Source organism: Onychostruthus taczanowskii, unplaced genomic scaffold (genome assembly GCF_017590055.1).
Source record: "Onychostruthus taczanowskii isolate IOZ18803 unplaced genomic scaffold, ASM1759005v1 scaffold157, whole genome shotgun sequence".
Taxonomy (NCBI): domain Eukaryota; kingdom Metazoa; phylum Chordata; class Aves; order Passeriformes; family Passeridae; genus Onychostruthus; species Onychostruthus taczanowskii.
The window spans coordinates 278,713-291,707 of record NW_024498762.1 but is presented as its reverse complement, the minus strand read 5'-3'; the positions used below and the strand labels follow the sequence as shown (position 1 = coordinate 291,707).

The 12,995-nt window shown below is 49.5% G+C and overlaps 1 protein-coding gene across 2 annotated transcripts in view; it reads left to right on the top strand.

The window, feature by feature from the left end:
• Positions 1–12,995, top strand: part of NKAIN4 (sodium/potassium transporting ATPase interacting 4) — a 50,898-nt gene that overhangs the window by 15,168 nt on the left and 22,735 nt on the right. For both annotated transcript variants that reach the window (XR_005952240.1, XM_041399162.1), the window contains exons 2-3: positions 9,299–9,436; positions 10,510–10,590. Coding sequence is in view for 1 of the 2 variants with exons in the window: in XM_041399162.1 (XP_041255096.1) it covers positions 9,299–9,436; positions 10,510–10,590 (219 nt within the window). In the remaining variant the exon portion in view is untranslated. The remainder of the gene's footprint in view (positions 1–9,298; positions 9,437–10,509; positions 10,591–12,995) is intronic.

Genomic DNA, 12,995 nt, shown 5'->3' with positions numbered 1-12,995 from the left:
CTGGGTGACTGTGCTGTGTCCCCTCCTGCTTCAGGCTGATTAGGATGAGTTTTCCTTGGAGGAGCAAAGCTGCAGCAAGACGGTGGCAGATCCCAATTTCCTAGGTTATTAATAATAACAATATCATTTTCTCTCTCTCCCCTATTTCTCACCCAGCCTGTGCTTTCCTTTTAATGAATTCTCCTCTCTTGCTGTAGACTCTGCAGTGACACCAGCCTGATTTGTAATGTAAATAGGCAGCCCAGTGTAAAGGCGACCTGCAAGAGCACCGCAGGGCTCTAATTATAATTTTCATTAAATTCCTTCTGTTTACGAATATCCAAGCAATCTGGCATTGCAGCAGAAGCAAGAGGAAATTAAAGCAAAGCTACCACTTAGCTCCAGTGTCAGGGAGCAGGGCCCAGCTGTCGAGCAGAAACTGAAGCAAGGCTCCTCCAGACAAAGTTTTGAAGTTATTTCAGCTTTGGCATCTTTCCTCTCCGGAGCTTTTACCCCAGTTGCAGGGCTTGTGTGTTTTTCCTGCAGAAGATCTGGCTGGTGCAAGTGTTCCACACGTGATCCATTTGTGACCTAATTAAGGGGATCAGCTGCTGGGGCTCCCAGTGCCATGTGCAGGATGGAGCTGAGCTGGGGGTGCAGGGAGGGGACAGAGCAGGGACCTTGGGCTCACAAGGGTTCCTACAAAAGTCCAGCAGCACAGGGACCATTTTCCCCATGTGCTGGAAGCATCCTGAGGGCTGCTGTGACACAGAGCTGTGCAGAGGGTGGGGCTTTGCTGGCTGTGCTCCATGGCCACCAAAATACTGTCACCCTCATCTGCTGGATGAGAAAAAAGGGCTTCAGGTGGCTTTCTGCAGGTGTTTTGCCTTCTGCAGGTGTTTTGCCTTTTTGTCACTCAGGCCACAGCTGACCTTCCCTGAAGAGGAGGTGCTGCAGGTGCCAGCCATGAGTTAGACTGGCAGGGGACACCAGTGAACATTTCTGTTCAGAAAGCCAAAAGCAGGGGGTGGTCTCGGTGTCACTTGGCCACTGTGAGTCTTTAGTCTTAGGCTGTGTGTGGACAGGACAGAGGGAAAACTGAGCTTGGCTTTTTGAGCCTGAAGCAAGAGTTACTGCTCCCCTGGGGGAACTGCCAGTGGTGTATTTACAGCCACAATTCTGCTTTGGGGTAAACAGCAGTGAAATAAAATTGCAGTTTGCAGTAAGTGCCTATAAAATCGCAAAGAGAGACAGAATTTTTTTCCTAAACTGGGTGAGTCCAGCTGGTGTCTCATGGGCTTTATACACACTGAGAGCTTTGGTCAGACCCCTGAATAATTTAAAGTCTTTCTAGTACACTTGAGAGTTCGTGGGATCTCTGAGCTCTTCACACTCTGCTGCTCCCATACCCAGGAGACTCCAGAGGGCTGCATCAGTAGAAGACAGGCTGTCCAGGGCTGGCCAGCTGCAGGGCAGCCTTGTGCCTTCTGTGGCAGCCCTGTCGATGGTTTCCCTTCTCTGTTAGCTAAGCAGATGACGCCTAGGATAGCAGGTCAAAAGGATATAGGTTATATTCCCTAGACACAACAACCCCTTGGCTAATTTTCAAGTATTTCCACTTTTTCCCTGCATCCTTTTCATGGGAACAAGCCCAAACTTCAGATAGCCTTCATGGCTGAGCAGAGGCGGGGATCACACAATAAAAAGCCCTGTTGGTAGGGAATAAATCTCTCTATTAGAAAATTAAATTCCTGCTGATCTCCAGCACTGCTCTGCCTCACAGCCTTTGGAGTGTTTAGATGGGTTCATAACTGCTAGCAGATCTCCAGAGGGAAATGGCTGCTGAGTTAATGGCACACATTTAATATATATTATTTCATGCAACAGGGAAATTTGTGCTCCTGGTGGGAGAGGTTTCCCCCAGAGCTGAAGCTGTCAGCCGCACCAGGGTGCTGTTCAGGGGAGCTGGGATGTTTGCCCAGGATCAGCAGCGTGAGGTGGGATAAGATAACTCAGAAGGTTTTCAACAGATGAGGGAAAACCAGGAGTGTGGAGCCTGAGCATCTGGGTGATAAAAATATTAGTCACTTGTTGAAGAAACTCACTGGGTTTTAGGTCTGTGGCAAATGCAGTCACATCCCCTTCACCCCAGTGCCTCCTCTCTCTGTCCCAGAGCTGGAGACTCAAAGCTGAGCCATGAAACTGAGGGAGAAGAAGAACACTGGAGGGGCTTAGGGGAGAACACTGTGGGCACAACAGACGAATTTAATTATGTTTGGGCAACTTAGGTTGGAGTGTTGACGTAGGTTGCAAATAAAACAAGTTTGTCGTTCCTGTCAGTGCTTTTCTGCCTGGATCACAAAGGCACCTGCTTGTTAATTTAACCTGATTGCTGCTCTCAGCAATCAGCAATCACAGCAGAGCTGAGGTGCCCCCAGGAGACACAGGCAGGAGCACGGGGAGCACAGCTCCAGTGCTGCCTGCACCCCTGGGCTCAGAGCCCCAGGGGGAGGTGGGATCCATAAAACCAAACAGGCCAGAGGCTGTGAGGGGTACAGAGCACAAGCCTCATCAGACTGGCCCTGATTTGGGAGTTTAGGCAATCCAGAGCAATAATTTTCCTGAAGCATTCCTCCTCGGAAGCAGTCTCTTTTTTCCCAGGAGCTGGATTCTGAGCACCATTCAGAACCTCAGTTAATTCACTGTCTTGCTGACCACCCTGCTGAGAAGGTTGTGGATCAGGAGAGAGCACCTGTGGATGTGCCATGGGCTGTGGTGCCTTGCTAAGAAAAGTAATGCCAGCTCCTGATGTTTTGCCAGTTCCATGGCACAATCCAACACTTGGAGTAAAAAGGCTTAAGAGATTTGCTTGGATGTGTGCCTCAAATTGTTCCAGGGAGGGTTTAGAGTGGTTATGAGGAACAATTTCTTCACCAAAGGGGTTGTCAAGCATTGGAACAGGCTGCCCAGGGCAGTGTTGGAGTCACTATTCGTGGGGGGATTTAAAAGGTGTTCACATGTGGCCCTTGGGGACATGGGTTAGTGCTGGGCTTGGCAGTGCTGAGGGAACAATTGGACTCAGTGATCTCAGAGGGCTTTTCCAGCCCAAAGGATCCCATGATTCTGTTGTTCATGGCCCATGTCTTCAGCTGAGCAGAGCTGGTGGTTTAAGATGCACTCAGGAAACCTCAGTCCCTCTGAAGCCAGAGCCTCAGCTCCAGACACAACCAGCCTTCTGCACTGCTCAGTGCCAGTCTCATCCCTTCTGTTTAGCAGGATTGTGCCTTCCCCGGAATGCTAAGCAGCATTTGGGCATGTGGGACTGAGTAATGACATATCTTCGCAGCTCAGATGTTTCTGGGAGGCTTTGGCAGCAGAAAGCTCAGGGCTCAAGGTCACAGCAGTGGCATTCCTGAGAGTGTCACTGCTCACACACAGAATGATGCTGGGAGGGGAGAACTCAGAGCTCAGAGGTGCCAGGCCAGGGGGAATGAGGAGAGGGCTCAGCACTGGCATGGTTAACAGCAGCATGCTCCAGGCTTCAGCAGAGAAATTGTGATGAACACAGGGAGGGTTTTACACCTGCCCAGGCTCGGCACAGGATGGTTCTGGGCTGGGAGAAGTCCTCATCCTTGGATGTGGCACAAGGCAGCCTAAAAGTTGTGTTTGCTGGAGAGCTGGAGGGAGTGACCTGGTGTGGGACCGTGCTGGGGACTTGCCCTGCTGCCCCGTGGGGCCCTTTGGCAGGGCCAGCAGTCACCAGTTTTCGTCTGAAATATAAATGACTTCAGGCTATCAGCCCTGCTCTTGGAGGCCTCTCTGATGTCTGTGTGAACAGAAGAGGTTTCAGCAGCTTCTGGGGAGAAAACAGACCGGAGGAGCAGAGAATGGGGCACATTGTACACCGTGGCCAGAGTGACCAGAGCTGCCTGAGAGACCAAGTGACAAACAGAGACCTCCTGTGCAATTAGTCTCTTGACCTCTGTGGTGGGGAGAGGGATGCTGGGAAAGGAGCTGTGGATCACAAGGCCCCAAGGAAGGTTTCCTTGACAACACTTACTGAAGAAAAATGAGATTTCATGAATGCAGCGGGTGTGAGCACGTGAGAGGCTGACTTTGGGAGAGACAAGGACGTGGCACCTCGCACAACCAGCCCCTCCATTTGGGGATGGGAAGTAATGGCTCACTGAGCTGCTTTTCCAGATAAACTTAATTAAAGAGCTATTGCAACCATTCATACTTATTTAGAAGTGCAGCCACTGTGGTAAAAGTAGACATAGTTTAATTGTTTTTCTACTCACAGAATCTTCTCTACCTGGAATAAGCACTGGCACAGAAGGGGTTTTTTTTGCTCACTTGTGATAGTCTCAGCACACAGCAGCTTGGGTTTAGGATTCTTTAGTTCTAGCATTGTCCCAGCATTTACAAAGTCAAAGGAATTATACAGAAAGCTGTGTAGAATTAAACATTATATCATAATAATACCAAGATATTAATAATAATAAACAGCAGACAGGTCTTTTGCATTGCCAAACTTAAACCATGTGGAAGAACGAAAAAAAAAAAAAAGATATTTGTGTTCAAAACCTAAATAGATATATTTTTCAAATTATACAATCTGAGACTTTTTAATTTCTTCCTGCTGTTTCAGGTAGCAGGATGTAAATTTCCATCACAGGGATCATGGCACTGAGACACTGCCCTGAGCTTGAGCGATCACATCCCATGGCCAAAATACCTCAGGAAACCAGTGCAGGTTTTTCCTCAAGAAAAGGCCTTTTCCAGTGAAAGCTGTGTTTGCACAGCAGACAAAGAAAGAGCATCTTAAAAAGCGAAGGCACTTGGCAGGAAATCAAAGCCTGGATCAGGGCATTGGGATCAGCCAGGAGCCAGAACATCCCAGCAGTGCAGGGGGAGCCCAGGGCTGCAGCTGGGGCTCTTGCTGGGTTCAGGCTGGAGAGAAAGGATACACACAGGGTTAAGTGGCAAATTTAGTCCCAGCTGAAGCTGGAGCAGGAGCAAGAGCTGGAGCTGCTGTGTCCTCACAGCACTGAGACACAAGGAGCAGCAAAGGAGTTTTCAGGTTGTTTTCTTATAGGTCAAGTGGAAAATTGCCTGGGTTTCTGGGTAAAACATTTTTTTCTTCTCTTTTTTGTTCTTTTGTTGATTTTTTTTTTCAGCAGTAGGATCAGCCTTTCCTATTTGTTCCCCTTATTGCCCACTTGGATATTTATTTCTAGCATTTCATTTTGAAGCTTAACTTGGAAAGGTGAAAAGCAGGTTTTCTTACAGAAACAGATACAAATGGATGTGTGACTGTACCTGTTGTGGGGTTTTCTGAGCACCTTTCCTGTGTCTGGATGAGTCACATCAATGTGTCTTGAGACTGATATTTTTTCTTTTGTGTCCCAATTGATTTCAGAAATGCAGTGAAAGACACAGATACAAACCAAATAAGATTAAAGGCTTTAAAAGCTTAATAAATTAAGAAGGGCAAATCTAGCTGATAACATGGCTTTGATAGTAGGCTATAAAGGACAGGGAGTTAAGGAATTACAGGTACCTGACTGTTCAGGAGCATCCCTTCCTCCTCAGCAGTATGGGGGCACAGGTTGGACTCTCCAGCTTATCAGCAGGAGAGAAGCAACAGAAGACAAAGTTGAGGGGATAGAAAGGATTTGAAGGACTGGAATATAAACAAGCACCCCCAGGCCATGCTGAACCAGCTTGGAGTGTCCTGCTGGCAGTGACACCTCCAGTGACACTGTCCTGCAGAGCCACTGGAATGGTTTGAACCCCCAGTGAGAAACTGTCCCATGTTTTGAAATGTTTTCTAGGAGTTTTTTGCTGTTTTGCTGTGGGCACTCCTCCAGCTCAGGTACAGCTTCCCTCTCTGGAGAAGTTTAATGGTGTGATGCCCCTGAGCATGTCCAGAGCTCTGTGTGTGGGCTATGGGATGGGCTCCATGAGCTGCAGAACATCCCTCTGCCTTTCAGCTCTCCCCCAGCTGTATAAATGAGTGATGGCCCAAGAGAGAGCTTTGGCTTGTCTCGTTTGCCTGGCTAGCAATTGCTTCACGTGGTTATTTGCTACTCCAGTTTCACTCAGATCAGCAGAAATGGGGTTTATTTCAGGAGAGAAAATTCTGCCACAACTCTTCTGATTTTAGTGCTGCAATAAATCATTTAATTTAAAGAATGAAAGGTAAAAGTATACTATGGGTTAGAGAAGCAAAAGGAGCAGAAGGAATCCTGGTTTTAATAAGAACAGTCATAAAGAAGAAAAAGTTGTCCCCCCTGATGGAAAGGTCCTGTCAGCTTTGAGTGGGTTGAAACCTGTGCCACAATCTGTGACATTTCTCTTTACAACCAGTATCTCTGGAATATAATAGGCTTTCTCAATAGGACACTGTGAATCATTGTAAGGAACACCACAGTGAGGGTATTGCTGTGCACACACCTGGCAGCACATGAGAAAGATGGCATTTCCCTGCTCAGCAAGGGGCACCCAGAGAGGGGACAGACAGATCAGGGCAAACCCTGACCCTGCCATCTCTGAGCAGGACTGCAGGGACCAGGGCTGAAGGACAATGTGACATTCTTCACATGGCAATCCCAAATCAAGGCCAGCTCAGCCCCAGCATCAGCCCTGTTTGCCTGCAAATCTCAGCAGCATTTTGGGGGTAAGCTGTGCACACAGAGCTGCAGAGTAATGAGTGAAATGGGTGTTCATCCGTTTGTTTTCAGCAAATATTTCCTTCATTATGGTAAGTTCCTGAGGGAACAGGGGGAAGCTCAGGATAACTTCAAGCTGCATTTCCAATGGCTGGATTGCAGCACAGACTCACTCCCTGCCTGTCATTAAAACAGTGTTGGAGTTTCATCAGAAGCATTTGCTTGTCACCAGCATGTTTTACAGAAAATCAGAATTTTTTTTAATAGATGAGGGAACAGCTTGTGTGAGCTCACACATCCCACATCCCCTCTCCTTCCCTGAGCCAGCAGATGGGCACAGCCCATCTCTGGAGCAGCTGAGATGCCTGCAGCTCCCAGGTACACAAAACCAGTTTAATAATGCTGGCAAGGTGGCACAAGTGAATGAGGATGGAAAGAACCTGGAGACTAGGGAGGTGAGGGAGAAGGAAGTATGGCGTGAGATAATTTTTGGGGTTATGGGGAAAAATCCAGAGACTTCTCAAAGAGCTGTGCCCAAATCTGAAGTTGTGTAGATTGGCAGGTCCATCTCCAGGGTGATCATTTATCTGTCACTTACAGCCCAGTCTCTTCCTGGTGCAAACAAACCAGGAAACATCACGAGGCTGTGGCAGGAGAAACTTATACAGCCCTAATGACAAATACTTGTGGAGTAGAATGGAGAAGAAAACACTCCTGCAGACATGGACTGCCCTGATTCTGGAGTGGAGAGCTCATGGCAGAAGCTGGGTAGGAGGATCTGTGCTCATCCTGATTTTCAGAGCCTGCAGGCAGGAGGGGAGGCTGGGCAGGTACCTCAGTGAGCACCCCATTGTGTCCCCGGGCTGGGTGAGGCTCTCCCACTCCTCCTGGAGCACACAAAGCCAATTAAATGCCTGATTGGATGAAGCAGTCACAGTCAAGGGGCTCACTGCCAGCCAGTCAGGATCCCAAATGTCCCAGTGTCACTAAGGTATGTGCGCTAATCCCTCCTGAAGGATTAAGGGTTTAACCTGTGGCTGATGTGGCAAACCTGCTGTGCTGGGGGAGCAGCACTGGCCCCACTGCCCCTCCGTGGCCACAGCATCTCCAGGTGCTCCAGAGGATCAGAGGGGGCTGCTTCTAAGGGAAGATTATTTGGCAGAAGAGAGAGATTTGTTGACTGCCTCCATTCCTTCCCCACTCTCTGTCCTTCTTTACTTGGCAATAAGATACTGTAGAGGGAAAGCTGCCTACCCCTCCCTGACTGATTGCCCTTAACCACAGATCCCTTTGAAATACAGATTTTTATTGAACTTTCAAAGCAGTGTTGGGAATTGCAATACCTTCCTAGCCCAAGAGAGGTGTGAAGGCAATTTCCCCACTGAGCCAGGAAGAAGGAGGAATAATGGCCATTTAATAGATGTGGCTTCTCTCATCCTGGGGCTTGAGAGGAACCTGCAGCCACTCACATCCTTAAATGCTTTAAGCCATCACAGAAGCACTGCTGCTTAGATCCCAGCCAGGAAAAGGTGTCACATAGCTGATTACACACAGCAGACCAGGATTACTCATAGTTAATGCCTGATTAGGAGTCAAATTAATATTGACTGTCAATAGTAAATTGTAATTATTTATTTAGCCAAGAGTAAATATGAAATGTCGTAATGCAATCCCAATGGCCTACTGTGATAATTAAACATACTTTCAAATCTTGTGCTGACAGGGAAGACACAGGTCCATGGAGCGGCTTGCACTGTGTTAATAAAGACAAAAAGAGAGAAGATCTCTCCATGTAAGGCTGTGCACAGCAGAAAAACCTGCATTAGCAGTTTTTCCCCTAGACTCAGTATATTTCTCCTATAGATATATCATTTAAAGGCTGTGGGCATGCAAAGGCCAGCAAGCAATTGCATTGTGCTCTTTCAGCTGCACAGAGGCTCAGGGCCAGGGGACCAGGTGTTGTCTGATACACAGATGATGGCTACAGGTAAAATGCACATCTTTATGCAGGTATGGTTTGAAAATCAGCCCCAGCACTGCAACAGTGATGGAGTTTTATGTCTAGAACACAGTACTAGCCTTGAACCATGTTATTAGTGCCGGAGAGGAGCACAGCCTGTCCTGGAAAACTGATGTGTTGGCAGAATTTCCTTACTGGTGGCAACATTTTCTGAGGGGCAAAGGTGGAGGAGAGAGTTTCCTCCTCTCCCTCACTTTGATGGATGTGTGCTGGAGAGCAGAGACACAGGAGGTGTCAGGAATGATGGAGTGATGCTGAAGGCTCTGACAAATGAGCTCTAGAAAGTTACACTGACATCTTTGTGAACGTATTTCACGTTCAGGATTTAAGATGTTGCCATCCCTCTGCTCCCCTCTGTCCTCTGCCCGCAGTGCACACCACAGAGGAATGCTCCACACAGCACTGGGGCTCAGCCATCAGAGGAGCTGGGGTGGGGGCACAGGGGAAGGGGGATGTGTCAACAAGCCTTGTGTCCTACTGACCTGGTTCAGAGGCAGCAAATTGCTTTGGGAATGGAGTCCCAGCTTCAGCTGCCGCAGGGCTTTGCTCAGGGAGCGCGTGAAGACCTTGAGCACAAACACCGCGGGTGCAGACCTGTAACTCCCTTTGTCCTTCTCCCTCCCAGCTCGCTGCACTAGAGAGGCAAGTGTTCGACTTCCTGGGGTACCAGTGGGCCCCAATCCTCGCCAACTTCCTGCACATCATCATCGTCATCCTGGGGCTCTTCGGCACCATCCAGTACCGGCCTCGCTACATCGTGGTGGTGAGTGACACCTTGGTGACACAGCACCCACGGCTGTGCCCTGGGGGATGTGCCACCAGAGGGGGGACACAGCAAAGCCCGTTGGTTTTTACCAGTGTTACTGAACAGGACTGCCTTGGCTTGCCTGGTCCCTGCTGCTGAACCAAGCAGGGCACCTGTGGAGTTTTCAGCCCAGAGGCGCTCTGGCTCGCTGTGAGCACGTGGGGACAAATCCAGGCACGTCCCGAGCTCCAGTGCTCACGGCTGGGGCTTGCTCTTGAAGAGGGTCACTCCTCAGGCCCCCCTGTGCTAGAGAAACCCTTTAAGGCGGTGGTGAAGGAGGAGTCAGTCCTCATGGAGGGTTTAATCCAGAGTTTTTATTCTGGGCTGCATGGCCTCTGAATGCAGTAACAGCCCCACAAGAACCCCCTGTGCGTGCTGTGCCCGTCCTTTTACCCAGGGGAGATGGGGAGGGGGGAACCACCAGCCAGGTATGGGGGGACACCTGGATGAGCCAATGACCCCCCAGGTGGTGGAGAGCATCCTTTGAACCTGCCAATCACTCGGTGCTCCCCTGGAATTTCTGGGTTGATAGACAGTGCCCAGCAGGAGTCAAGGTGGGGGAAAGAAGAGGCGATTGACACCTGGGGAAGGAAACTTCAGGGAGAAACCAGGGAAACTGAGGCACACCATGACAACACACCACAGCAAAAGCCCCAGGGAGATCAGGCAGGAGCCCTGTTCTAGCAGGAGGGCCTGGCTGTGCTCGGGAAGTTGCTTGTGCCAAGCTGGGGAGGTTTCAGATTGTTTTTTCTGCCCAAACGCTGCCCAGCACAGAGGGAGGGTGAGGGGCTGGACAAATGCAGCCCAGAAACTCCTCCATCCCTCCAGACTGCTGCCCCTGTGTGGCTTTTCAGGCAAGAGAGCATCTGAATATGGAACACAGAGAAGAGAAAGAGGATTCCAGTGCTGACTCAGGGCATTCCCAGAAAGAGCACACATACATAAATATAAATATATATACACACACACACTAATTCCAGTCACTTCCTAATGTTTATTGCTTCTCTCTCCCCAACCCCATTCCTTCCCAGTATGCCATCTGGACTGCAGTCTGGGTCACCTGGAACATCTTCATCATCTGCTTTTACTTAGAAGTGGGAGGGCTCTCAAAGGTGAGTGCCAGGCTCTGCAGCCAAGGGGGAGCAGCTGCCAGGGGAGGGGAGGCTGGCAGGGCTGGGGGCTGCCTGGGAGCATGTCCTGCCCTCCTGCCTGTGGATGGTGCTGCTTTGTCAAGGATGGGGAATGCTGCTGCTTGTGTGGGAAGCTGAGGAGCCACTGGTGATTTCTGGAGCTCTTGGTTGGTTGGTGCAGGTGGTGGCTGCACTAAACCCTGCCCTCACAGCAGGTGGAGTGCATTTGCTTTCAGAGGTGAGAGCAGGGCTGGGAGCAGAGCCATCCTGGGGGGAGAGGGGGTTTGAGGGGCTGTTCCCAGCAGTGATGCAGAGGAGGCTGAGGAGGGCTAGGACATCACCAGATTGCAGCTGATCCTCTTGGGATCTGAGCCCACCTTGGCAAGAAGGTGTGTGATGGAGGGGAGGGCCCTGGTGCAGCACTGAGCGTGGCCTTCCTACCAGCCTGTCCCAGGGAAGGGCTGCAGCAGGGGCTGGCTGGGTTCACCTGACCCAAGGACTTTGCTGGAACACTACACCTGACCCTCTCTTGATGTTTTTGTGCCTCCCAGTCCTGCTGAAGACTTGCTGCATTTCAGTCCCCTGCAGCAGGGATAAATGCCTGGTTGTTGCCACAACAGGTAAAATATTTCCTGTTGTACCTTTGGGGAGAGGCTCCTCTGTCTGCTGAACAGAGAACATCCCTCCCCAGGGGGATCTGGCTCATCTCCTTGGGATGGCTTCCCTGCCTCATTTCTTCCTTTTTAAGTACAGTGGTAGTTACTCATGGCTGCTGGCCAGGCTGTTTTGAGTTAATATGCAAAGCTCTTTGAAGACTAGATTAGCCGAGTATTGCTGTCTGCCTAATGAGGGGTGAGTCAGAAATAATAAAAATGGGAGGCAGGCCCTAAATTAAGCCTGGACTGTAAGCAATGAATTATGAGTGTTGCTGTAACACAGCAGACTCAGATTTTGGGATGCAGGTTCATTTCAGAGCACTCCACATCTGGCCTAAATTCCAGGTCATGCATTGGAGTTGCAGGCATAATTGGAATTGCCCTGTGGTTTTATCAGGCCTACAGCAAGTCAGGAGTGGCAGCTTAAATCCTTTGCAGATAAGAAAATGTGACTTCCTAATGTCTCAATTCATCTTCACTTCCCCTCTCAATTAACTCCATAAACTTTGAGGGAGTTCTGCCCAAAACAGTGATTATTCATAGTCTGAAATCTCAGCCTGAGATGATCTCGATGTTGGCTGTGACCAACTGAAAAAAAGAACTTTATGTAACTGTTTAAATGCTCCCTTCTGCAGAGAAAATATTGGCTTGATAAACTGCTCTGGGAGCTTCTCAGAGCCAGTGTTTGCTTCCAGCCAGCTGGATACTCATGTTTGCTAATCCCAGCCTGCAGTGCAACACGTCAGGTTGCTGTTCTGCAGTTCAAACAACACCACAAACTCCTTTTGTGCCACAGAGGAGCTTCACCTGGTAACCTTGCTCTGTGCTGGGGCTCATTTTAGCCAAGCCAGCACACAGAGAGGCTTTATTTAGCCTACAGGGTGACACTTGTCACTGGGGACATTTTTTATAGAGTTGGGCTGCAGTGTAAGTTGTTACTGACTCAGTGGACTTTCCTCTCAGGCTGCAATGAGAAATTAGTTCATTTAATGGCAGCCAGCAAAACCAAGAGAGAATTTGTGCTTGTTTGGCTGTAAAGTAGTTGACAGCCTTGCCTCTGTTCTTAATGAGTTATTCTCACTTTAAAAAGCTGTTTTGTAAGGAAAACTAATGATGCTGCTTTCCATCCTCCTCCACTTTCACTGAAGTAATTTGGGTCTTTGTAGTGGCAAAACAAATCTTCGCTTCCACAAGAGACCAAAAGATGCACCTGGAGAAGGAGCTGAGGTTTCTCTAGGACACTTCACAGGCTGGGCTCTCCTGCTGCATCTCTGGAAACCTGATCCAAAGGCAGCAGGTGTTTTATTGATGTCAGTCATGGGATCAGACCCCAGAAGGACATCTGGGCTTGGCTGTACAAGTGTTGGGCAAGGGCAGGGCACTGTCAGCTGGGAGTGGATGGCAGCAGGGCTGCAGGTACCTGTGTGTGCCCCCAGGGCCCTCAGGAGGAGGCTGACCTCCAGTTCTGACCAGAAGTCAAAGTCAAAGCTCATCATGAGCCTGGCAGTGGGCAGGGAAACTGCAAATATTGGAAGAAGAGCTTTGATGGAGGGCGGCTGATGGAGCTGGTCTGGTAAACGTGAACTCATTAACTACCAGACTAAGCATGAGCACACTGGGGAGTGCTTGGACAGGGTTGTGCAAGTCCCTGAAGGGGCTGAGGGCTCTGCAGGTCTTCAGGGTGCTGTTTGCTGTGTGACTGCTGCTGAGCCTGGGGGAGTGGGAGGGTGG